The 23,061-nt window shown below is 39.8% G+C and overlaps 5 protein-coding genes across 9 annotated transcripts; all 5 read right to left on the reverse strand.

The window, feature by feature from the left end:
- Nucleotides 1–2,893: 2,893 nt before the first annotated feature.
- LOC128252102 (probable palmitoyltransferase ZDHHC24) lies at nucleotides 2,894–3,913 on the reverse strand. Its single transcript, XM_052979567.1, has one exon. It carries the CDS (start codon nucleotides 3,849–3,851, stop codon nucleotides 2,946–2,948), a length of 906 nt encoding a protein of 301 aa, XP_052835527.1. The 5' UTR covers nucleotides 3,852–3,913; the 3' UTR covers nucleotides 2,894–2,945.
- Nucleotides 3,914–4,150: 237 nt separating this feature from the next.
- LOC128252104 (uncharacterized) lies at nucleotides 4,151–5,120 on the reverse strand. Of its 2 annotated transcripts, XM_052979570.1 has the most exons (2): nucleotides 4,985–5,120; nucleotides 4,151–4,911 (listed from the first exon to the last, which is right to left on the reverse strand). In XM_052979570.1, the coding sequence occupies exon 2, from the start codon at nucleotides 4,909–4,911 to the stop codon at nucleotides 4,162–4,164; it is 750 nt and encodes a 249-aa protein (XP_052835530.1). In that variant the 5' UTR covers nucleotides 4,985–5,120; the 3' UTR covers nucleotides 4,151–4,161. The 2 variants fall into 2 exon arrangements, with proteins under 2 accessions (XP_052835530.1, XP_052835529.1); XM_052979569.1 differs by having other exon boundaries at nucleotides 4,151–5,114.
- Nucleotides 5,121–5,334: 214 nt separating this feature from the next.
- Nucleotides 5,335–6,381, reverse strand: LOC128252106 (probable palmitoyltransferase ZDHHC24). Its single transcript, XM_052979571.1, has one exon. It carries the CDS (start codon nucleotides 6,273–6,275, stop codon nucleotides 5,421–5,423), a length of 855 nt encoding a protein of 284 aa, XP_052835531.1. The 5' UTR covers nucleotides 6,276–6,381; the 3' UTR covers nucleotides 5,335–5,420.
- A 241-nt stretch (nucleotides 6,382–6,622) lies between these two features.
- LOC128252097 (uncharacterized) lies at nucleotides 6,623–18,930 on the reverse strand. Of its 3 annotated transcripts, none has more exons than XM_052979558.1 (3): nucleotides 17,799–18,930; nucleotides 17,273–17,480; nucleotides 6,623–6,796 (listed from the first exon to the last, which is right to left on the reverse strand). In XM_052979558.1, the coding sequence occupies exons 1-3, from the start codon at nucleotides 18,814–18,816 to the stop codon at nucleotides 6,637–6,639; spliced, it is 1,386 nt and encodes a 461-aa protein (XP_052835518.1). In that variant the 5' UTR covers nucleotides 18,817–18,930; the 3' UTR covers nucleotides 6,623–6,636. The 3 variants fall into 3 exon arrangements, with proteins under 3 accessions (XP_052835518.1, XP_052835520.1, XP_052835519.1); XM_052979560.1 differs by lacking the exon at nucleotides 6,623–6,796 and adding an exon at nucleotides 11,237–11,584 and having other exon boundaries at nucleotides 17,799–18,925; XM_052979559.1 differs by lacking the exon at nucleotides 6,623–6,796 and having other exon boundaries at nucleotides 15,893–17,480; nucleotides 17,799–18,923.
- A 490-nt stretch (nucleotides 18,931–19,420) lies between these two features.
- Nucleotides 19,421–20,162, reverse strand: LOC128252109 (uncharacterized). 2 transcript variants are annotated; one of them, XM_052979576.1, is made up of 2 exons: nucleotides 19,991–20,162; nucleotides 19,421–19,925 (listed from the first exon to the last, which is right to left on the reverse strand). In XM_052979576.1, exons 1-2 carry the CDS (start codon nucleotides 20,034–20,036, stop codon nucleotides 19,504–19,506), a joined length of 468 nt encoding a protein of 155 aa, XP_052835536.1. In that variant the 5' UTR covers nucleotides 20,037–20,162; the 3' UTR covers nucleotides 19,421–19,503. The 2 variants fall into 2 exon arrangements, with proteins under 2 accessions (XP_052835536.1, XP_052835535.1); XM_052979575.1 differs by having other exon boundaries at nucleotides 19,421–19,928.
- Between the last annotated feature and the right edge of the window lie 2,899 nt (nucleotides 20,163–23,061).

Below are 23,061 nucleotides of genomic sequence, written 5' to 3' on the forward strand. Positions count from 1 at the left end.
AGCGAGATGGGGCGATGGAGAGAGCAAGACGGAGACAAAGGAAGTCTGGACGAGATAGAAACATCAGTTAAATGACCGCAAAGAGGGGGAGGGGGTTGGCAATCTCAATGTGCGTACGTGCGAGGGGGGTGGAAAATGGGAAATGTGAAATGGGAAAGTGGCAGCGTGTGAAGTGCCGGGCAAATAAAATGGGTGGAACGAATAATATCCAGGGGTCACACAGGCAAATGCAAATAAAGGCATGAAACACCAAACGGCAAAAGGTGAAGCACTTCGTGCAAATGAAATTACCCAAAGACCCAGAAACAGTGAAACATATAAAGGAAGCTGAGTGCATGCCACATGAAATGTATGCAAATGTTTAGAACGCCAACAAACAAGTTCTCGAATTTCAAAGAAAATATGAAGAACAAAGTGTTATGGCTCATTCCCAAAAAAAAAATAAGAAAGTGCGAAAATTGTACCAAAGTGGAAAATTAGGGTGAGTTAACATAAGCGACACAAAGACCGAAAGAGACGGCAACAGTAACATTACAGTCCACTTTTCTCGTCAGGGGAAATAATTGCAGAGCAAACAAAAGGAAGTATCGCTGAAACCGAAAAATCATAAAAACTGTCGCTGCTTAGTTGCTCACTTGGCGATGCCATTTGTCCATCATCCAAAAGCAGAGAAAAGCGGCGAAAAAGCAGCGGAAAAGCAGAGGAAAAGCAGAGAAAAAATAGAGGAAAATCAGAGCAGCAGCAGCGCAGTCAGCGTTGATGAAATTCTGCAGGAAAAGCCGCTCCACTCGATTGGAAAAGAGTTGGGGAATATGGGAGTTGAATTTCTACTGGTCAGTGTTAAATTCTGTAAATTGTCTTAATGAAATTGTTAGAAATGGCTTATTTCACGGATATTTTTAACATCAGGCATATGACTAATTTGGCGCCTTTCTTGTTTAGATAGTCTTCCTCTCAGTTATGATTACAATGACCCCCATGATTTCGACCAGAACCCTTTTCCCTGCCCTATATCCTCTTTGTCCTTTGAACAGTCGCACATTGTTGGCAAATGCTTGGTGGTAAATTTTATCCTGCACACATGAGCCGTATGAGAAAGTGGTTTAGGTTGAGAGACAGTCAGTCATCCAGCTAAAAGAGCCGGCTTCTGGCAGTGGTTGCTATCTGTATTTGAGGGCGCAGGGGCTCCATCTCCTTGCTCTAATAGGGTTGGGCCCGCAGTTGGAGTTTGCCACAGCCAAACCCAACATCCAAGCCCACTACGGCACATTCGAATATCCACAACAGATGCCATGACAGGTTCCTCTACCGAAATTCCCATTCTTGTCCTGGGACAATGCAGCGAATGATTAGTGGACTTTAAATGTGGGGAAAGCTGCTTTGTGGTCTTGCCTGGATCTTTAAAGGCCAGACACACGTTTCAGCTATTTCTCTTTTTTTTTATTGTTTTGGCCCTCGGAAGTTGCCCAATTGAGTGCGCTGCAATCAGAAATCAGAAATCAGGGGTCATCAGCCATAAGTTGTTGAGGGGGAGGCGGAATCGGATTCGGATTCGGAATCGGAATCGGGGACTTAGATATGGCCGTCGCAATAAGCGATTGCCGGAACAAATGCCGCCGACGGGGATACCCCGCCTTCGCCGATTGGCCAAAAAGTGTTGACAATGCCATTTCTCAGTGGACCGGGAGACTCGTGCTTCTGCCCCGGAGGCAGCTGTTCCGAGTGCTCCTCGAAATGCTTCTGCTCATTTTTCAGCCAGTTTTGATTAATGGTCAGGCGCGTTTGGAGCCGGCGGCGACTTTTTTATTTGGCAATTATGTTGTTTAGACCTCACAACAGATTTCGCACCTCGAACATTTTTCATGCACCGAACACGGATACGCCCACTCTTGGACTTTGATTTCATGTTCCGAGGCTTGTCACTGGCATGCGCCCGTCATTAATTCTCCCATGGCCCATTCCTCTGCCACCCAGAACTGTCTATGCCGACTCCCTGTTCTAGCCGCTTTCATTTTTCAAAACGGATTTTGGCTGTTTCCGACACTTGACAAGTGTTTTCGACTTGCGGCAGAAGGTGTCACAAGCCATGGACAGATTTGATGTTGACTTCGCCGGGCATGAGGCCTTCTTAGCTTAGGAACTTTATGCAAATGTAGAGCGTTTAAAGTCAAAAACAAAATCACCCGCTGATATCTAGTCGAATGGCTTATATCCTATTAATTGCAACGAAACAGGTAAAAAAATATACAATTTGTTACTATATTTTCGTTTACATAAAATATTTACTATTACTAAAGAATGAAAAATAACTTATATAGATAATTGAATGTGGATAATATATTTACTAAAATAAAATAAATATTATAACAAAAAATTTTATAAAACATCTATAACGGAACAAAAACAATTGCTTAATAAATGTTAATTATGTTCATAATGAGAAACCATTTTTGAATTTCATAAAAACAATGTTACTTATAATAAAGTAAAATCTCTCAGTCACTTGTTTTTACAATTTAGGTTGTGAAATATTTACATGACCATTAGAATAACAAAGTTTTCCAGTTTTTTTAACTAGTTTATAGTCCAAATGTTTTGGTTAACAGCTCTCCCTTAACATCATACTTAGTTACCATAAAAATGAGACTTATCTGAAAATAATGGTTTTCTTTCCCTATACCCAAGTCTTAATGTTTATTTCCAGAAACTTTTCCTTAGATATTATTGACCCTTCTAAAATAAGGGTATACATTTGCAGTCCAAACTGGCAACCTCATAATGCTTTGACACGTGGCACGTCCACAGTCACAACTATCTCTTACACTTTTCCACCCCTTATTTTTCCATGGTAATTAACAGAATTAAATGAGGCATAAGACTGGATTATGCCGGTTCCAAAATATAATATAATCTTAAACAATGGTCAGATATGGTTAGATGTTAGTTTATATGGTAGGCTTCGATTGCCACCGAGTTCCGTCGTGTGGAAGAGGACTCTTGATGTTCGGCGATAGGAATGTCCAGAATCGACGACGTCCAAAGACCTGAGTGCAATTTCTTTCAAGTCCCATATCGTAGGTTCGATCGGAAGTATTAAACATTACGGAGTTTGTTCGGACCATCGATATTTGTGTGAAAAACAGGACACCCGGAAATAAAACGGCACATATGTTAATCCAAAAGACAAACCTAAGTAGGCACTGTAGGCCAAAGTCGGATGATGCCCCAGGACTATAATACTCCCTAATCAAAAGGTTATTGACCGAGAAAATATTAATCACTTCAACGTGGTGCTTAAAGGCGAATAGGGCATTATCAAAGAGCGCCAATCCGCTGCCGATGGTCGCGTAAAAGGAGAACCATATAAAGTAGCGCTGGTTGTTATGCCCCACACAGTTGCCCACGAAATTGCAGTGGTGATCCCGCTTCAAAATGCATACATTGCAGATTTTGCAGTGCCAGGATCTCGGCGGAACAGTCCTATGGCATTTGTCGCAAAAGTGCCACAAATGCTCCTCCCCTTTGCGCGGTTTCAACAACTCCGATGGCAAAGTGTCCACAGAGTTCTTTGTCTTGGTACAGATCCTCAAATTTCCCAGGATGTTATACGCCAGCCAAGTGGCCACCACGAAGTGGACTGTCTGTCCAAAGTTTCCCAAAAGTTGTGGCATTACGTAGAACACTTCATAAACGTAGAAGAAAAGGGTCAGAAAGACAGCCGTAAACACTGCCAGCGGATCCAACCAGGACTTGGTTCTTTTGACAACGAGGCTTTGAAATCCGGAAGTCCCATTTTGTTGCGGTGAATCCATGGCGTTCCGGTGCCTTAAAAATCCCCGAAGAGTTTCCATAAACTGCAGGAGACTCAAAAAAAATTGTAATATTTTGTGTTTAATGTTGAGCACACTGATAAATATTTCAAATGATCGTTTATGTATCTTACTTCTACACTTTATTTGTCGCTTTGACTTTCATCCATTGAGGTTTTTAGTTAATTTACAAATGAAAATATAAAAATTAAAGCATTCCCTGACTACATATAGCAATAGAAACTAAAGTCTAAAATTAAACAAGTTTTAAAGAAACATCGATTTTAGGTCTACATCTACCAATATATTTTGATATATTGTGGCTACAACCAACTGTGTTAAGTTCTCAGTACTAGTTTACATTAGCTTTGGGGGCATTTAATAATTTAGAGTCAGGCCTCATCTGCCATTGGGTTCCATCGTGGAGCAATGGACTTTTCAAAGTCGGCGATAAAAAAGTCCAGAGGCCTCGTTGACCCATGATTAGCTTGCAGTTCTTTCGGAAGCCCAGATCGTAGGTGCGATCGAATATTTGGTAGTAGGTAGCATTATGGCAAACAATCTGTATTTGAAATGCCAACATAAGGGCAGGGACAGCGCAGGCGACATTGTTGAGGAGCAAGATAATATACTGACAGTAGCTGCAGGAAGTGGGTGAAGTATCCTTCATAAATAAATAAAACATGTCATAGAAAGGAATCGAAATGCCACTCATTATCCCATAGACCAGTGAGGTGACCAAGCTCAAGCAAGTTCCAAGTGTCATATAGAATGTGAACCAGAAGAAATATCGGTGGTTATTGTGTCCCACACAAGTGGCCGTAAACAAGCAGTGGTGGTCACGTTTTAAAATGCAGCATCCACACAATGCACAATGCCAGGATCGCGGTGGCATTAGCTTCTGGCAGATTTCACAATAATGCCATAGGTGCTCCTCTTCCGGAACCGGAAGTTTACCTTCCTTGGGCAGTCTCTCCACCGAAGAGTTATATAAATAACAGAAAATCATATTTCCCAGGATGTTGTACGTTATGAAGATAGCCACTACCCAGTAAATCTTGTACAACACATCATTGAAAATTTTCGGCGCTATGTAAAACATCTGAAGCGTGAAAAAGAAAGGTGTCGCAACCAATACCAAAATCACCGAAATCGGATGTCCAATGCTCACGAACTTTTTGGGATAACGCTTGGCAAAATGGTGGCACAATTCAGTCACGACGCACATGATTATGTATTAAGTTGAATATTTGCAAAAACAGTAAAAAATTGATTTTAAGATTGAATGTAAAAGGCACAAACGTTTTAAAGTTTATTATTGACATTACAAAACTGACTTTTGGCTCATAGCAGCATTTTATTTTAACAAAAGCATACAAAAATTCTAGGAAAACGGTAAAATACAAATTTGGCGACCTGTCTATATATACTAAATTAATAATGCAGGTAAATTCTTTATATATTTGACTAAAACCATGTTTTAATAGATCACCAATTTAATTTTCCATTAGAGCTGTACCTACAGTTTAAATATTTAAATTTAAATTCTAAACATTTATTGGCAATGAGTAGGGAAAATAATTTTGTAAATTATATAACGAGGCAATAAATTTAGAGTTTCTGCTTCATTTGCCACTGGGTTCCATCGTTGGGTAGAGGACTTTTCAATGAGGGCGATACAAAAGTCCAGAGGCCTCGTTGACCCATGACAATTTTGCAGTTTTCTCGAACACCCAAATCGTATATGCGAGTAAACATTTCGTAGTAACTAGAGTTAAGGTACAAAATCTGAATTTGGTATGCCAACATGAAGCCGGGAATTAAGCAGGTGATAATATTCAGGTTAAGTGCGAGATTCTCAAAAATACTTCTTGAACTACAGCCATGGTCCTTGTAAGCAATCTTGACTAATAACTCCACGGGCGAGAACATAAAATTGCGCAGGCCAATCTTGCAAGCATAAATGCTTAGGGTGGCAAAGCTCACAACCAATCCAAATGTTAAATAGAATGTGAGCCAGAAGAAATATCGCTGGTTGTTGTGTCCAATGCAAGTCGCCGTGAAGATGCAGTGGTGGTCCCTCTTCAAAATGCAGGCTTGGCACAAAACACAGTGCCACGATCTTGGAGGCATTAGCTTCTGACAGATTTCACAGTAATGCCACAGGTGTTCCTCCTCCGGATCCGGAACTTGCCGCTCCTTGGGCAGACTGGAGACCGAAGTGTTTGTGGAATAACAGACCAGCATATTTCCCAGGACATTGTACGTTATGAAGATGGCCAAAATCCAATAGAACTTGTACGCTAAGTCGCCATATACTTTGGGAGCAATGTAAAACATCTGCACCGAGAAAAAGAAGACGATGCCAACCAATACGAAGATCACCGAAAGCGGATGCACTGTCTTCACGAACTTCTCAGGGTAGCGATTGGCATAATATTTGCACACACTATTTACGTAGCACATGGCTCAAGATATCAAATATCAATATTTCTAGATTCAATATTCAAATAAAAAATTTTAGGTAAAAATTACATAAATTTCACAGAACTTGCCTTGTGTTGAAAATGAAATCAAAGAGTGCCCTGATTAAAAAATGTTTATGTCGTATGAATAATTGACGAAATTGCAGGTTAATGCGTGTGGCTCAAAATATTTATTGTTAGGGTGCATCTTTATTTGAAAATAAGGGAGAGAAAACTAGATGCTTTAAACGTAAACATATGTTTTTTTTTATTTAATTTATTTTTTTTTATGTTTAAGGCAGTTATTTTTCTATATTAAGAGTTTTTTCTACATTTTTATTACCCATATCTATATTATTATTTTAAACGTGCTGCCTTTGAAACCACTGTGTGCCGTCGTTGGGAAGAGGACTTGCGATGGTGGGCGAAAAGAAGGTCCAAAATCGCCGTCTTCCTAGAACAATTTCGAAGTTTTGCCGCCAACCGACATCGTAGCTGCGATCTAGTATCCTATAGCAAGTACTGTTGCGATAGACCATCACCATTTGCAAGGCAAACATTGACAGAGGGACCATGAAAAGAAAGAAACTTAGTTTAAACATGCAGGCAATAGAATACTTCCAGTTAAAATCAGGATCATTTGCATGGTTTTTGTTTATGAGAAATAATGGTTCGGCGACCACAAAGGCCTTGGATTTCCAGACCAACAAGGCATTGTAAACAAGAGCCAGTCCGCTGCCCAAACTCAGGTGAAGCAAAAATGCAAGGAAATAGCGCTGATTATTGTGGCCAATACAATTGCCAGAGAAAGTACAGTGGTGATCCCGCTTCAGGATACACTGATTGCACAATCGGCAGTGCCAAGACCTGGGGGGCACTAGTTTTTGGCAGGAGGTGCAATAGTGCCACTGGTGGGCCTCACCAGCCGCAGGATGCTGTCGCTTGGGTGGCACACTATCCACCGCAGTGTTGCACATAAATCCGAGCCACCAATTGCCCAGAATATTGAAGACTATATAAATGCCCAGCAGCCAGTTTAACTTGTGCCACATCCCCAGAGGATCGGTTAACAGAGGCAAAACGTAGCACAACTCGTAGACGAACAGAAATCCAATCACACTAAGGAGGGTTAATACCGAAATGGGATGAAGTAAGCGCACAAATTTCAATCGATGACGTTGCAAGCACCAAAGAATTCCATCCTCGACTCGAAAACACATCCTGCGATACCAGCATAAAGCCACTCCAAATCGCCCTCTGAATCTAACCATTTAAGACAAACAAATTTGGCGAAAAAAATTTGGTAACCTTAGCAAATTTATTTTGTAATTTAAACGACTTTGGACGCAAGAACTGCTTTGATTTGAAAATATGTATCTAACTGGCATAATCGGATCATCCAGTGTATTGGAAAAAATCTGACATTGAATGTGGCCATTGGTGGGAGGTTTAAAATTCAATTTCTTTTAAAGCGGATTAATAAGAAATTACATTTATAATTGCTGGGCTCGTAGCAGCTTGAGGCTTATAAGACAAATTATAAAAAGCACAAGTGTGGGTAAATGATGGAGATTATGTTTATTTTAGGAATGGTAGGTAACTGAATTCGAAGTTATGTAATATGTATGCAACTAAAACAGTTATCAAATTGGGTACGAATTAATATGAGAATGACCATACTTTGGCCAAATAATTACAATTTCTTCTAGCTATTAAATAGTTTCCCTTTTAAAGAAAAAAGTAACAATATAACATGTCTTACGATCTTTAACTTACTTGTACGTAAATTTGTGTTTCAAAGCTTATAGAGTAAAGTTCATAATGTTTAAAGTCGTAAGGTCAATTTGAGTAACAAAACGCAAAGACTTAAGTCTCTAATGTTTAAAACCAAAGGTAATTTGTTTTGTGTTTAAAACCGAAGATCGACATTTTGTATGTTTCTTGAAATAGCCGGCATTGCATTTTTAATATGTTTAATAGCAAGCTCAGAGTTTTTCATGTTTCTGCTCCATTTACCATGCTGAAATAACCCAGAAGCAAGGTTACACAGGAGCATACACTAGGCAGAGTCTTGCTTAAAAATGTAGGCTTATGTATGTACAGAAAATAAATTGGTACAAAAAACAATGGAGTGAACGAGCAACATCAACACGGCCGGTATATGGGGCTTTTGCATCAGCTGTATGTTATGTAAACAAAGAGCTGAATAAAAACAACGGCGAATGCATATTAAAAATAGCAAACAGCTGGCTGGAGTCGACTTCATTGGCCCACCGACTGCAAAATGGCAGCTGTCAGCCAGGTTTGGACCGCATAAATTTTTATGAATTATTAATGTGAACTAAGCATTTTAAATGCGGCCAGGCGACTGGGGGAGAAGGCGCGGTTTTCCATTTTAAGTTTGCGGTGAGCACACCTATAGAGTTGTTTTTTTTTTCCCCCTCGGTAGTAGAGTAGAGTAGAGTAGAGTGGCAGTGAGCATTTCGTTTGCATAAAATATGTGCGAGGTCGGAGGCGGGTCTTTCCTCACTTCGTGGCTAAATGTGTTTGCCGTCTTTGGCCCAGACCGGAAGCAAACAAACAGCCATTTTGTGCTGTTCGGCGTAGCCATTTCCGGCAGCCATTCGGCGCTGTCAATGTGTTTGTCAGTCAACCTGTGGCTTGACTTTCTCCCACTCTCGTTTCGCTTTCTCTTTGACTTTGTGCGGGCACTTCAAGTCATTAGCATTTGCTCAGTGGAGACAAACAGAAAATGTAAATGGTTTGTGGAGTCGGCAACTGCTTTTGGCCAACTTCTCGCATAATTGCCGAGTTTTGCTGCTAATTTGGGATGATTTCCCCTTTCTGCAAGGTAGCTCGCATTCGGCGTCTTTGTTTGATTTCATTACAAGGAGTCTCTCAACTTCAGGCAGCTGTGCTGGAAACTTTTCGCAGTTCCCAGCTCGCAGCTCGCAGTTTTTGTCTCCCCTGGTTTTTACTTCCCGGGGTTACTGTGTAATTTGCAAGCAATTACCTGGCAGGAGCACTCCCACATACATTTCCCCCATTATCTTATATCAGCCAGCTCCCTTGGCGCGACTTCTCGGAATGTAATTGAGTTTGAAAAATGTTTTAAAATTAGATATATGCGTGTCTGAGGCCAGGGAAAGCACCTGCGTGAGTGGCATGCAAATGCATGAAAACCCTGACGAAAGTTTATTTAAGCCTAGATATTCGACAACGCAATACCCCGTCGAGAATGCAATATCACAATTTCCGTGGTTTCAAAGTAAAAAGTTTGGATTAACTAAGCTATGATTTTTTCTTAATTTGCAAGCAACTTGACAGAATTTTAAATAAAGCTTAAAATAACAGCCACGTATTATTACATTCTTAGATTCTTAAAATACGTAAATCTTAAGAAAAGTATTTGAATGATATTAAAACATTTAAGGAAACAAAAAAGAGCATACTATACATTAAATATATGAAATTTTTAAAGTGCATTGCACATATTTGTAACTTTATTTCATATAAATAATATAGTCAACATATTCTTACAAAAACAGATCTCTACAGGTACAGTAATAAATTCCCTAAAATAACTCAATTTATAACTTTGGAGTTAAACCTGCGGAATTTTAGGTGTCACAAACGTATAAGATTTCCCTACCAGTTTAATGTTAAGCAATTTCGGGATAAGTAATGATTGTAAATACTTGCGCACGTGTGCCAGGTATCCCATTAATATTACTGCACAGTTAGAATACATTTTTTGGGTTAAGATCCCCTCAAGACCTGACTTCGCTCGGCAATTAAGGTGCAGGCCAAGTTGCACACTTTAATTTATTTTGCTATTTATCTGAGCTTGAGGCAAAACAGAAATTTATCATAGGTGCCCACTGGCAAATGGTTTCCACCTGGCAAACTTGATCCTTCGGCTCCTCTGCAGATATTGCATCGTTCATTTCAATGCTCGTTGAGCCACCTGGTCGATTTATTGTACTTGATTGCCCCGAGCCAATGCAGCAAGCAACATATTAATGAACCATCAAACGGCAATTGAAGCTGTTCAATGCTCGGCGGCAACGTTGCGTATGAGCGATTTTGCAAATGTGAACCAGCTGCTCTGCTCGTTCAACGAATTCTCCATTTTGTTTGAGCTCTTTTGAGCTAAAATATGTTTGGCTGGCATGTAAAATATTTGGCACTTGGCACACAAAATGACTTGTCATTTGGGCGAAATGAGTTGGAAGTTTCACGTAAACGAAACGAAAATTTCACTTTTTTCATCTCCCCTTGCCAAATATGTTTTATTTATATTTTGTTTGGTTCACTTCTTTTTTGGAGCACGGCGCGACATATTTTTCGCTGGTATTGTTGTTCTTTCATTTTCGTTTTCATAAATTTTTCATTTTGCTTGACAATGTTTTGCGCCTTCGACATGTGTTTGCAATTTGCATGAGGTGAGTCGGTGTGTGAGGGAAAGTATAGCTTGTTTGTGTGCAAAAATTGGAACGAACATGGGCTGTGGGTCTGTGTAAAGGACCTTTTTGGATACAATGTTTGCTGATTGATACTCTGTGGGAGTGAAGTATTTGCCTTATGTGATTAAAGCTACCTGATACCCAGAGTTGGCAAAGCATAATTTGTTGACAGGAAAATAGCCGAGCTCGTTTAGAACTAATTTACTGAACTTTTTTCAAAATATATTGATAACTTTTACTTATGGAGTGTTCAGATGATTTAATATATTTGCAATTAAAATAATAGGTAATCTTGGTTAAATAAATTTAAATAAACCGAAATTCATAAAACAAATTGTAAAATGGTTATTGATTTAAAAAACAGGAATCGAACGTGATGTATCTCCATACATGTAAAATGTAGATACCCTAGTTTTCTTACCAATCGAATTCCCTATTACTATACTTGGCCTGAGAGTATTTTATTGTCACACTGACCTTTTGGGCGACCCATCCATTTCCATATTGACATCCTTCTGCATGTGTGAAATATTGAAAACCTAATAGTGAGGGAAAAGGCCGCGTACCACATTGGGTTTTTCATTATATTCATAGATTTATTGCAAAAGTTTTGTGATTACTTTCCTTTTTTATCCCTGCTGACGCTTTTTGCTGGTTTTCATTTTTGTTCTTATATTTTTGTATGCCGTTTTCCGAACAACCCGTTGATGTGGATCAGACCCAATTGCTGATTGACTTTGCCGCGGCGGTGCCTCGTAAAAAATTCTAAATGAGGAAAATGGGGATCTTTAGCAGAGCAGTGAACTGTTTACGATTCATTCGCAAGCTCGCATAGTTTCGTTAGCTAAAAAGCAATTAAAAACTAATTACAGTAGCTGAAAGCCGGGCACGAAAAAATGCGCAAAGGCATTTAATAAAAATTTAAAACTTAATTCAGTAAATGCCAGGCAGCGATGGCGACAACAACGCTGCCAGGTGGGTGACAACGCGGATAATTAGAGCAAAAGGCGGGCAAAGAAAAATGGAGCGGGCGGTATGGGAGGTGGGAAAACTGCTGCCGCCACGCACACCTGACTTTGTTCTATCGGAGCAACGTGGCGTATGAGCAATTAGTAGTTAATTGTAAAGTTACCCAGAGTGAAGGGAGGGTGGGAAAACGGCGTCATGCAGTCGTGACATTGACGACGTGGATGAGCCAAGGATGGATGCGAAGGATTGCAAAGGAGGGAGTACAAAGGATGGGATAATTAAGTAGCAATTTTTGCCACTGCAGCTGAATTTTTAGCAGTCAGGCCAGCTTGTGTGTGTGCTTGATAAATTATCCCCAGTAATTAGCGTATCAATGCTGGATAAAACAAGGTCCCGGCCCGTCGAGCAGCTAAGCAAAGGTGAAAGATAACAAACTACAACCTACCGACTTTGATCTGGGAAATGTCAATTAAATATTAACCTAATAACTCAAACGCAACAGCAGCACAGGGATTAAGTCGGAAGACCGGCAAAGCACTTTAAGCAATACTCTCCGACTAATTGAAACGAAAAGCTTGGCTAAAGACGGCTAAAGTCAGTTGGCAGGATAACTAAGCAAGACGATTAAAAGACCAACTAACCGAGAAATGAACAATGGCCAGTGGGTAAGCCAAATAAAGAAAAAACCAAACACGCAAGATGCAGAAACAAATGGCTCAGTCCTCAAGCGCCCCATCTTGGCCAAGTTAGCAGGACGTCAGGACGAGCACTTATGTAAGCAAAGTGAAGCAGAGCCAGGGAAGCGTTGACAAAAATCAAACAATGAAAGCGTTCGCTGTTCAATAAAAACAAAAACAGGGGCAAAAACTGAGCAGGGGAAAAAAAAGAAAGGGGTAGAGATAAGAAGCAGAAGGCAAACGGGTAACCCAAGGCAGGGCAAACAGCAAGATAAAAAACAAAAGCGGTCTGGGAAGTCCTTTTTTCCTCTCTTCGGGCCAAAATGAAGTGGCAACAAAAACAGAATTGTGGGCAAAGAAAGGAGGAATGTGCTGGCTAATGCTGAAGATAGAGGAAAATGAAATTTAAGCCAAGTGGAATCGCACCAACAACAACCAGGAGTAATGCAAGAAAATATCAAGTGTGAAAAGCGCCAAACTCAATAATGACTCAATGTCAGGACTCATCTCATTTGGCCAGAGCTTGAGTATTCTGCACCCAGCATCCTTTGAGTCGAGAGAGCCGAAAGCTTTGGGAGTGCAAGCTTTTGTGCAGAGTGAGAGAGCTAGAGAGTTTGGGAGAGACAGTCTCATGTTCTCTGAGAGCAGGGAACATGCAGCTCTTTAATAAGATTTGTTTACTGGTCAATACTCTTAAGTTTGCTCTAGACTGCATACTTTTTTCAGTAAATTCCCAGAAACCTTGGCAGCTTAATGATTAATTTTCAAACTACTACACATTTTCCCATTAGACCCTCAAGATATTTGTCTGCAATTAAAATCCATCTCAACTAATTCAATTAGATTCGGTAGCTGTTCGTTAAGGCAATTTACGGTTTACTCTCCACTCGATTGACAAGTTGTGAATATGCGAATATGATGAGATTTCTTGTGAATACAAAAGTGTCCATGCTGGAGACATACAATTTTCCTGGCCTGCAGGCACATAAGTTTTCAATAACCGTCTAGAAAATGGATTTATTATAGACGCACACACCTAATGCAATTAGGGCCTCAACCCCTTGGTGCCAAGATGATGGATCGGGGCTGCTGGCTGGTTTATGTGTCGTTGCTCACCCAATCCGTTTTAATTCTTGCGCCTCGTCCTTTGAACTTTGACACACCCCAAGCCCTAAGACAGACCCAGCCAAAGGCAGCTATCCATGTCAAACAGTTGCAGCGGCGCCTGAAAGAATGCTTTGTTTGTCTTTCATTATGTGGGCTCTGTTGGGGCGTGGCAGTGTCTTTGTTTCGGCACTGAATAAATTCGACATGTAAGTCGCATTCCATGTGTCATTGACGCCTTGCATCATTCTTTCGAAGGGTCATGACTTTTGACTTTGTCCGGCTTGAGAAATTCATTTATTGCATTATCAAAATTCAATTACAGTTGAAATTTTAATGAGAATTTAATACCAATTGAACTACCAAGGCCAATTTTCTGTTTTCCCATTGGGGGTAAAATATATTTTCATAATAATAAGGTAAACTTATATTTAGAAAGCGTTTAACCATAAAAAACGTTGATTAACCCATGGCTCATATTTTCTTTAATAGCTTTATAAATTTATGTACAATTAAAAAATCCATCTCAGCGGTTTGACAATATTGCTCCAAATGCTAAGTGCTTAAGAACTATGTTTTATAGTTTGGCCAGCGTGTTGGAGTTCGCACTTAATGAAATCATTAAGCGCTAGAAAAACACAACACGCAATATCATGCATACGCCATGGGGCAAAATTCATTGACTTCTGGCCACTCCTGGCCAAAATGAAAATGTTTAGTCAAGTGTTTCCTGACCTCTTGCAAGCACACACACATACACATACACACACACACACACACACGCACACGCACACGCACACATAGGGAGAGCACATGCTCAACTGAGCAGCAGAAAATACAAAAACAAGGGCTTTTCCCACTTGCCCCAGGAGGCAGCTATTTTTAAAGATTGGCCCTTGGACTCATGGAAATTTAATTTGCCTGCTCAGGTTCCTTTTGGCCGGATCGGCCTAACTGCGGTAATTACTCAGACTTGACCTGAAGGGTTTCCCGGGCGGGCGAAATCAACTCGATGGCTCAGCTGGCTGCAGATAAATTAAAATTTCCCGGCTGTACGGAAAAGTTCGGCCGTGGAATTCTCGGCAAAATGAGCAATAGAATGTTGCATCCGACCAAAGTTGCAACTGATGAAGTTTTCCAATTTGCAAGAAATGTTTGGCACCACCTTCATGTGGCTTCGAGTTGATTAGATTAAAAACCCAAAGTCGTTCCCATTCCAAACCTGATTAAGTGCGGTACGGTAATGCCATTGAGATTCCTTTCCGCCCCTTCCCCGGGTGACAAATAAAACCTGACCTGAGTTCGGCTGCTTGGTTATTTAGTAAATGTGGCACTGGCACAACTTCGATTTCACATAAATTCACTTGTTATAGTTCACTAAACCTACGCACACATACGACCAGGAATAAACAATACTTTATTTACAATGTAATGGTACATAAAATGGCTTCCGTTGCCATTTCTTGTGCTTTTTCTTTGTATGTGTTCGCTTTTTCGGTTTATTTGCCAGCGGTCAGTTGCTTAATTTCTTCGCTTTTACTTGCCACAATTTCAGCATTGCAGCATTACCACATGTTTGTTTCTATGTGTGTGTGTGTGTGTGTGTGTGTGTGTGTGTGTGTGTGTGTGTGTGTATGAGGGTGGAGGGCATGGCCACGCCTTTTCCAGCCCCCTGATTCATTTCGTTGCTTGCTGTGTCTTGCCTTTCTTATTTATTCTCGTAATAACAATAAATTACATTTTTCTCCAGTTTTCCCCCTTGTATGAGAGTGTGTGTGTGTGTGCTCATTTGCTAAGTTTTTTTATGTGGCTGTCGCTTGTTTGTGGCTTTTTGACATTATTTGGATTAAGAAAATAAATCCCGGCTGGACAGCAATTTTAATATTTTCATTCCCCCCCTTCAGTGCCCGTAAAACTTTGATTTTTATTTTGCTTTTCTCCACTTCTGGGCAAGAAAAGTTTTAATTTATGGAATGGCTTAAATCAAATTTTGGCTCTATGGCATAGAAAGTTCTCCAACCTGAGCATGTCATTTCACCAGGAATACAATTAAACAAGGGAAATCTCCTATGTATAAAAAATCAATTAAAGCTCATGGGTAAAGAGTAAAACGAGTTTTTCATCAAAAATGCATAGTGTTTACATGCTCGCAAAGAGTGCAACAAACTGGGAAAAATGCTAAAAAAAAAAACTGAAAGTGTAACTAAAGCTTATAATTAAAAAGTGTAAAAGCAAGTAAGTACTGTGTGTTCCATTAAGTTAATTTAATATTAACGCTTTTTCATGGAAGTATTCATTGCATTAAAGCGAATCAAGTAGTGCATACAATTTTAACAGAAAAATATGTTTGAAATATACAAACCAACATGAATAAAAAATCAATTTTGAATAAAACACATGGATAAAGATTTAATTTTTAAAGGAAAGGCATGGTTTTTAATATTTGCTGAACATTTGTTAAGCAGAAAAGGCACCCAGTCTATATTAATATTTAAAAGAATAGCTGATGCTGGAAGAGACACATTGTACGGGCACATAAACAAAGTAAAGAAGAACTCACAGAGAGAGAATAAAAGGACGACGATGGCAGCGGGAATTAAAATGGGGGATTGGGCTGCTTTTTACGGGCAACATTTCTGTCGAACTCAGGATGCCTGCCAGTGAGATAGGAAAAACACATAAACAAGCAGGTACACACACACATTCGCACAACCTCACTCACACTCGCAAATATGCACACAAAGGCAATCGTTAAATGGCATGCATTAGGCTTAGTTGGAATTTTCGAAGTGTTATGGCGCCGAATCAGCTCTCGTTATTTTGTAGTCTTCTTTTTAGGATCTTTCTGTGCATTACTACAGTGAAATGTTTATGTAAAGAACCTCTTGTCTGCCATAATTTAATTCTCTTAACTTTAATTTTCATGACATTGGGTTTTAATTTAACAAAGGTAATTTACTCTTACAAAAACATTAGTTTTTATTGATTTTTATTATTTAAAAGCATTTTTTATGGTAGGTCATATAATGTACAGTGTATATAAACAGCTTTCAAAGTTCTGATTTTTGTGACAATAGGTAGTAATGTGGCAAACAGACATTAATTTTCTCAATGGCAGATAGTTGTTCAAATTATGGAAGTTCGGTTGTGTTTCCTTTACCCTCTAAAAATGTTGCCTAGTTTTAGGCGCAGATCGGGCTAAACGGCGCAACTTAGCCTAATTGCACTCGGCTTTAATGCAATTTTGAATGCTGCATTGCCAGCTGCAGGAACGTGATAATTTGGTTAATTTTCCAACAGCTTGGATGGCATTTCGCACCAAAGTTTTAATTAAGCTGCGGCCACGTGCAGGATTCCCCATTGTCAGCGGGTCTCACTTTTCCATTTCTCATTTTCTTTTAATTTTCATTTTCTGCGGCAGACACGCACTCACAGCTCGGCATGGCGTCCATTCATTCACTCATTCAAAATGCTAAACAATTCAAAAAATGTGTGTAACTATTCTCGCCCCTCCATTTGCTGCCTCCGTCTCTCCATTTCTCCCCATTGCGCAGCAGCCAAATGTGTTGCGCTTTTGTCTAGGCCAACTGAATGTGTTTTCGTTTTGGCATTTTTTTTTTTTTCCCAACTCGGTTCATAATTCAAAAAGCTTCTGACGGCTGGCTCTAAAATGCCTGCGGCTGTGGCTGCCATGTTTTATGTTTATTAGCTCGTCTAATTGAAATGTCTAATGGGGGGGCAGCTTATGAAAGAGCAGAAAAGTTCGCTACGTCCAGACTTACAGTGCCTCGTACTGCCGCGGGTCCAGGAGTCCTTCGAGCTCGAACTGCACCACCAGCTGCCTGATGGAGTCCTGTATGTCAGGATTGAGATACAGACGCCTCTTCATGTTCATTCCACGAGGCTGATGCGAAAGCAGGGCCGCGAAATCCGCATCCGTTTCATCGGTATTCAGCAGCACAGGTTGTAGCAGCAATCCACAGTGAACAGCTGTGAAGAAAAATAAGACTTCATTCAGTTCCCGTCACTTAAAAGGTATATATATGTATTTAAAATGCAGAAATGGCATGATATAATAAAATTAAGTGGACAATAAAATACTAAGAATACAAAATATTGATTACTTAAAAAATGTGCAACTTATAAAAACTCAGTTTTTAAAAAGACGGTGAGAGTATTCCATTAAATATTTTAATTAAAGAAAACAATTAAACTAGATAATGATACAAATTAAAAGTTTAATTGTAAAACTTATTTTATTTTTGACTATATGTAATCTCGCAGGATTTATGTTTCGAGTTAACCCACCATAGAAGCGCTTCTGCTCGGACTCCAGGTGAAACTGCTTTCGACTGGGCAATCTTTGACCCTTGAATCCCAGCCTCCGCAGCTCCCCCACAAACACATCGTGGTAGACACATCTCATTTTCATTTGAAGCTCGTTTCGCACTTGCTCTACGGCCGACGTGTTGAGCAGATGATGGATGTCCAGCGTGGGCGAGCCCCAGAATGCGTACTGGAAGTCAATCAGAAAGACATCGCTAGGCACGCCCTCCTCGTATCTGAACATCATGTTGTTTGTCCACAAGTCGCCGTGCGTCAGGACATTAATATGCGAGTCCTCGGGCTGAAAACAGCGAAGTCCCAGTCCCATATAATGGGGGGCCAGATCCTCTAATAGTTTCGACTGGCCTTCGTAGCTAGGCTGAGTTTTCAGGTAACTGGCACAGGACATCAGGCAGCCCAAAAAGTAGACACTAAAACTTTCCGTATAGCGATTGAAAAAGCCACGATCGTATTTGGCAAGGGAAAACTCAATACTCTTTGAACTTTCCTCCAAAACCGCTGAAGCCGCCTGCATTTTGGCCAGCTTTCTTAGAACCAAACTTACATGCTGTTCATCCAATCTCTGGAGCCGTGGGGCCATCACAAATCCTTTATGGCTCAAATCCTCCATTATTAATGCCCCGCGCTGGCGATCAATGTGTACTACCTTTGGGCACAGCTGTTCGCCTGCTAATCTTTGTAATTTGGGCAAAACCTGTCCGTAAATCTCTAGTTCCCGGTTGTAAATATCGTACGGAGCTTTCTTACGCCTGGTCTCTGCATCTTCATCTTCCAAAGCGGTCTTGGCAATCAAGTGCTCTTCAACTTGGCCGTCCAGGCCAATGATGAACACGATGCGTATACGTGTTAATACGGCGCCATAGTTTTCACCTTTTCCCAGGGCTGACTTAATATCCACAGATTCCACTCGAAGTTGGGGCTTCTGGTAATGCTGACGCAGTGCATCTTCCAGGTATTCAGACGTGAGCCAAGCTGCCATGACTGCACTAATCGGACTAAATTTCCAAGCTGTTCTAATCTACTGCTACTGATAAGCTTTACGATGAAACAACTGAAAAGCTCTTAGTTTACAACTGAACAATAATTACGTTTCTTATCGCTTTTTAAGTACACTAGCAGTCTCTGTATTCACAAACATTTTGCTAACATTTTGTGGTTTACAAAAAAAAATAAAAAATGGAAACAGCTGGTTATATGGATGAACAGATGAGAACAACAATCTAATCTGCTTGTTTAGCTTGATTAGTAAAAAAAACTTTGTTCAGACAAAACAATTGCTTTATATTTTTTTAGATGGCCATAAATAATAACCATAAATTGAATACATATTCTTAACGAATGTAAATTTTAGCCAAATATAAATCTAATCGACCTCCTAAAAAATTTAATTTAAAAAAAAAAGACCTTGCATACTTAATCTTAATTGAAAACTTTTTCGTTTTACAACAAAAACAGTTAAGTAAAATTTAATTTTTGTGTTTTTTTTTTGCAAAACCAATAATTATAAAAGGCAAAAGCGTTATCATAATTTAAGTTGATCATGAGCGCACATTAGATTATTATGAAAGATAAGTGAGGTTTATTTGGCTAACTTTATTGCCTTATGAAATATATGCAAATGTATATATGGGGGCTTAAATCACCTGGCACATCAGCTGAAATAATCTCAGCCAGTTGGCCTGAACCCTTCCAGTTCGCCGACTGCCAGTGTTGCAGTCCGGGGCTTAGGCACCATAGGTTTCGGGCCGGATTCAAATTCCGGCTTGGATTCCGGCTCTGGCTGCTTGCTGCAACTGCTGAATGTCCGGCGACTGGCGCACTCATAGACGTAGTTGGCCAAAATCACCGCAGGAGGGGTAGTTACGGCTTCTCCCACCTCTCGACCTCCCGATGGTGTTCCTATTGTTGCTGCTGCAACGTCGACTGCAGTTGATGCTGCAACGTCGACTGAAGTTGATGCTGCTTTTTCATTTGCCGTTGCATTTCTGGGCATTAATGGCGGTCGATTGCAGCTGGCTTTGTCGGCTGGTGGCTTCAGCTGCCACATGTGGCCTGTACTCCGCAGACATTTGGCCTCGATCCCAATAACTACTTCGGTTACACAGGGTTCAAGTCGGTGTTCTACGTTAATTAAAGCCCTCAAGACCACTTACCGAAAGAGTGGCCAAGCAGGCAGCACATAAGAAAGTACCAAATCATATTTTACCTTGTTGCTCGTTGAATATTTTGCTCTATTTTGTTGTTTTGTATACTGATTTTCAGGTCAAGGACTGCTTTCGTACACAAACAAAATATGATGATTGAGGTTTGTGGAAATTCCAAACACTGAAATTGTATTTATTAAATTGTCAAATTTTGTAACTAAATTTTGAATAAATAACTTAGTTACATATATGGAATTGTTATGAAAGTTAGTTAAAACAACATTTGGAGCTACCACACATTCTTTAGATCGTAATTCAAGCGAAAGTTTTTTAAAAGGTTTAGATTTCATCCCTTAAAAAAAAAGACAAAAACTTTCCAGTAAACACCTTTTTTGTGCCCTGTTTTGCAAAAGTTTCTTGGTCAAAATTTCTTCACTTGTTCTTGTTGATGTTTCTATCTGCTGAGGCTGCAACTGCAATCCACTCAGATTGACGCATTGACAATTGTTTTACCAATTTCATCTCGCTTGTTTCTCGACAGCTGGCCAAAAAGTTGGTTACCTCCTTTCTCAGCATCGTTTTGACAACTGCTAAAGCTGTTGTTAGTTCGAATTGCCATTGTTGCTGTATTTGTTGCAGCTTAAAGTTGCCGGGTTTCTTTCCTTTTCCATTTTTTGTACACTTCTCCCTTCTTTGCATAGCCAGAGCGCTAGTTTATCAAAACATTTTCAACTTGGAGTGCGGCTGCAAAAACAAAAGCACCCAAGACTTCATCGATTTTCTCGAGTGGAATGCGCCTCGAAGGTTGGGAAGCGGGAATGTGGCTACAAGGAAAACAACTCAATCTCAATGCATGGCACTTAAGCAGCTGAAGGAGCAGCCACTTGGTTGCAAGGTGCGGAAACTTCGACGACAGCAGAACGCAATTTCTGGAGGGCGCCAACAGGGACACTGACTCGAAGGGATTATAATCGAATTTTAAAGACATTCTATGCTCGAATAGCGAAACGTAGCCTTAACGTACAGAATTTTATAAAATTGTTATTTCGAAGCTCCATTAATTTGTTCTTAGCCTTCTTAATAACTACAAATAAGCGTATTTGGGTTTGGGTATTTATGTAATCAATCTACAACAGCTTAACAAACCTCTATTCATCCATTCTGATAACTTACTATCATATCGAGTTAATTCATTGAAAATGAAACTTAACCCAGAAACTTTCCTCATTATAATTACGTAGATGCTGTGCACTTGGCAGCTGACTTCACTCACATAGACATTAGATGTACAGATACATAATACAGCGGTGTTATAAAGGAAGTTAAGAACGAGGGCTTCTTAACTAAATAAGTGATTATTTTTATTTTAATAAAGGATTTTTTAATGGATTAATAAAAATTAAATTTGACAAAAAACAATATTTAAATCATCAAAAGTAATAGATACATTTTTGTTAAAACATTCTAAAAGTTTTTGATAAGACAGACAATACAACATCAGATTTATGTAATTTTAAGGAGTGTTTTGTTATAGTTATAGTTATTACTAAAAACGTAATAAGTTTGATATTTACCAGTTATTTTACCTTTTGGGAAGAAAACAGATCGTTGCATTTCTTTTAGACTCTTTTTGAAGATATTCGAAAAACGATATTTGAAATAATAGAAATGTTTTTATAAAAACATTCTGCAAGTTTTTGGTAATTTGAGGCCTTCAGATAAAGTTAAAAAGTTCATTTAAATAGTTATGTTGTAATAACTAAAAACTTCATAATTTGATATTGAATAGTTTTTTTTTTTTTACATTTGGAAGGAACCCTTTTCAAAGCTGGTATAACCTTACTACTTTCCTGTTGTACAACTTTTCTGGCCAACCTCGTGCACAAGCTATTCCTGGAGCTATGGCACCTGGGTAGGGTCCTCCCAGGTCGCCCGGCGAAAACGCGGCTCACGGAAGCGGGCCTGGCAAACGCTTGGCACGTGCATTTCATTTGATAAATGTTGTCGTTGTCGCCGTCGCCTTTGCCTGATTATGCAGCGCAGCCAGCTATGTGTTTTGCCACTGCCCGGCCCGACTTCCCGGGAGCGTCCTGCTTCCGCCATAGATGCCAAAACTTGCCTCGCCTTCCGTTATGTCGGCTGGGTATATCTTTTTATTGCACACGCGCCTGAATATAAACCGCAAAAAGGTAAGGTAGTCGCCCGGGTTTTGTATGCGGCATCAGGTTTCGCCGCCTGTGTGTAAAATTTACACTGACATGAGCTAACTAGTCCTGCTCCTATGGCGGTGTGAGTGAGTATCTGTGTGGAACCGGGTGTACGGTATCTGTGTATCTTTGGATGCGGCACGTTGCCGTTGTAACTTGCAACTTAAATGCGCACGTGATGCGCTGCCTGCGTTTGCTTTATTGCGTGAGCTGCTCGAAAATTAACAAAGTTTTTCCTCCAGGTTCCTCACTTTTCCTTGTTTCCATTCCCAACTGACACACTTACACTGCTGAAAATAATATCAACATTTGTTTGTTGTTAGTTAATTTTTTATGATATTTTATATGAAATTTTCTTAATTTACTATTATGAGTTAGTCTCTTTTAGACTGCATTCTGCTGAGATAGTTAGATAAGAAATTTTTCGGAGTTTTTTGCTCAAGTTACTAATATTAATTTTAAACCTATTTAAAATATATCTATAAATCAATTTATTGTTTATTTACTTAAATAATTCAAGATATTTTTTTTTGTGCAACTCACAATATGAATAAAGATGCCAGCGAGGCAAGTGCGAATGAGCACGACCTGGCATAATATCACGCATACGACACGTTGTCGCTGCGAATTTTTGATAGCTACTGCAATCAGCTAAGTGAACGACGCCAATCAGCCCAACGGCATAACAACAGTACGGAAAATGATTAAAGGGAAGCGGAAGTTGGCAGCCAGCAGCCTCAAGAACACCAACTTTCGAATGACATTTACGCCAGAGCCAGAAGTCGCTGCATTCGAATTATAATCAGGTTGGCTCGAAGAAAACTCGAGGAAAACTGGGTGAAAAACTTATGCTCGCGAACAGAAATTGAAAGT

The sequence above is a fragment of the Drosophila gunungcola genome, chromosome 3R (assembly GCF_025200985.1).
Source record: "Drosophila gunungcola strain Sukarami chromosome 3R, Dgunungcola_SK_2, whole genome shotgun sequence".
Classification (NCBI taxonomy): Eukaryota; Metazoa; Arthropoda; class Insecta; order Diptera; family Drosophilidae; genus Drosophila; species Drosophila gunungcola.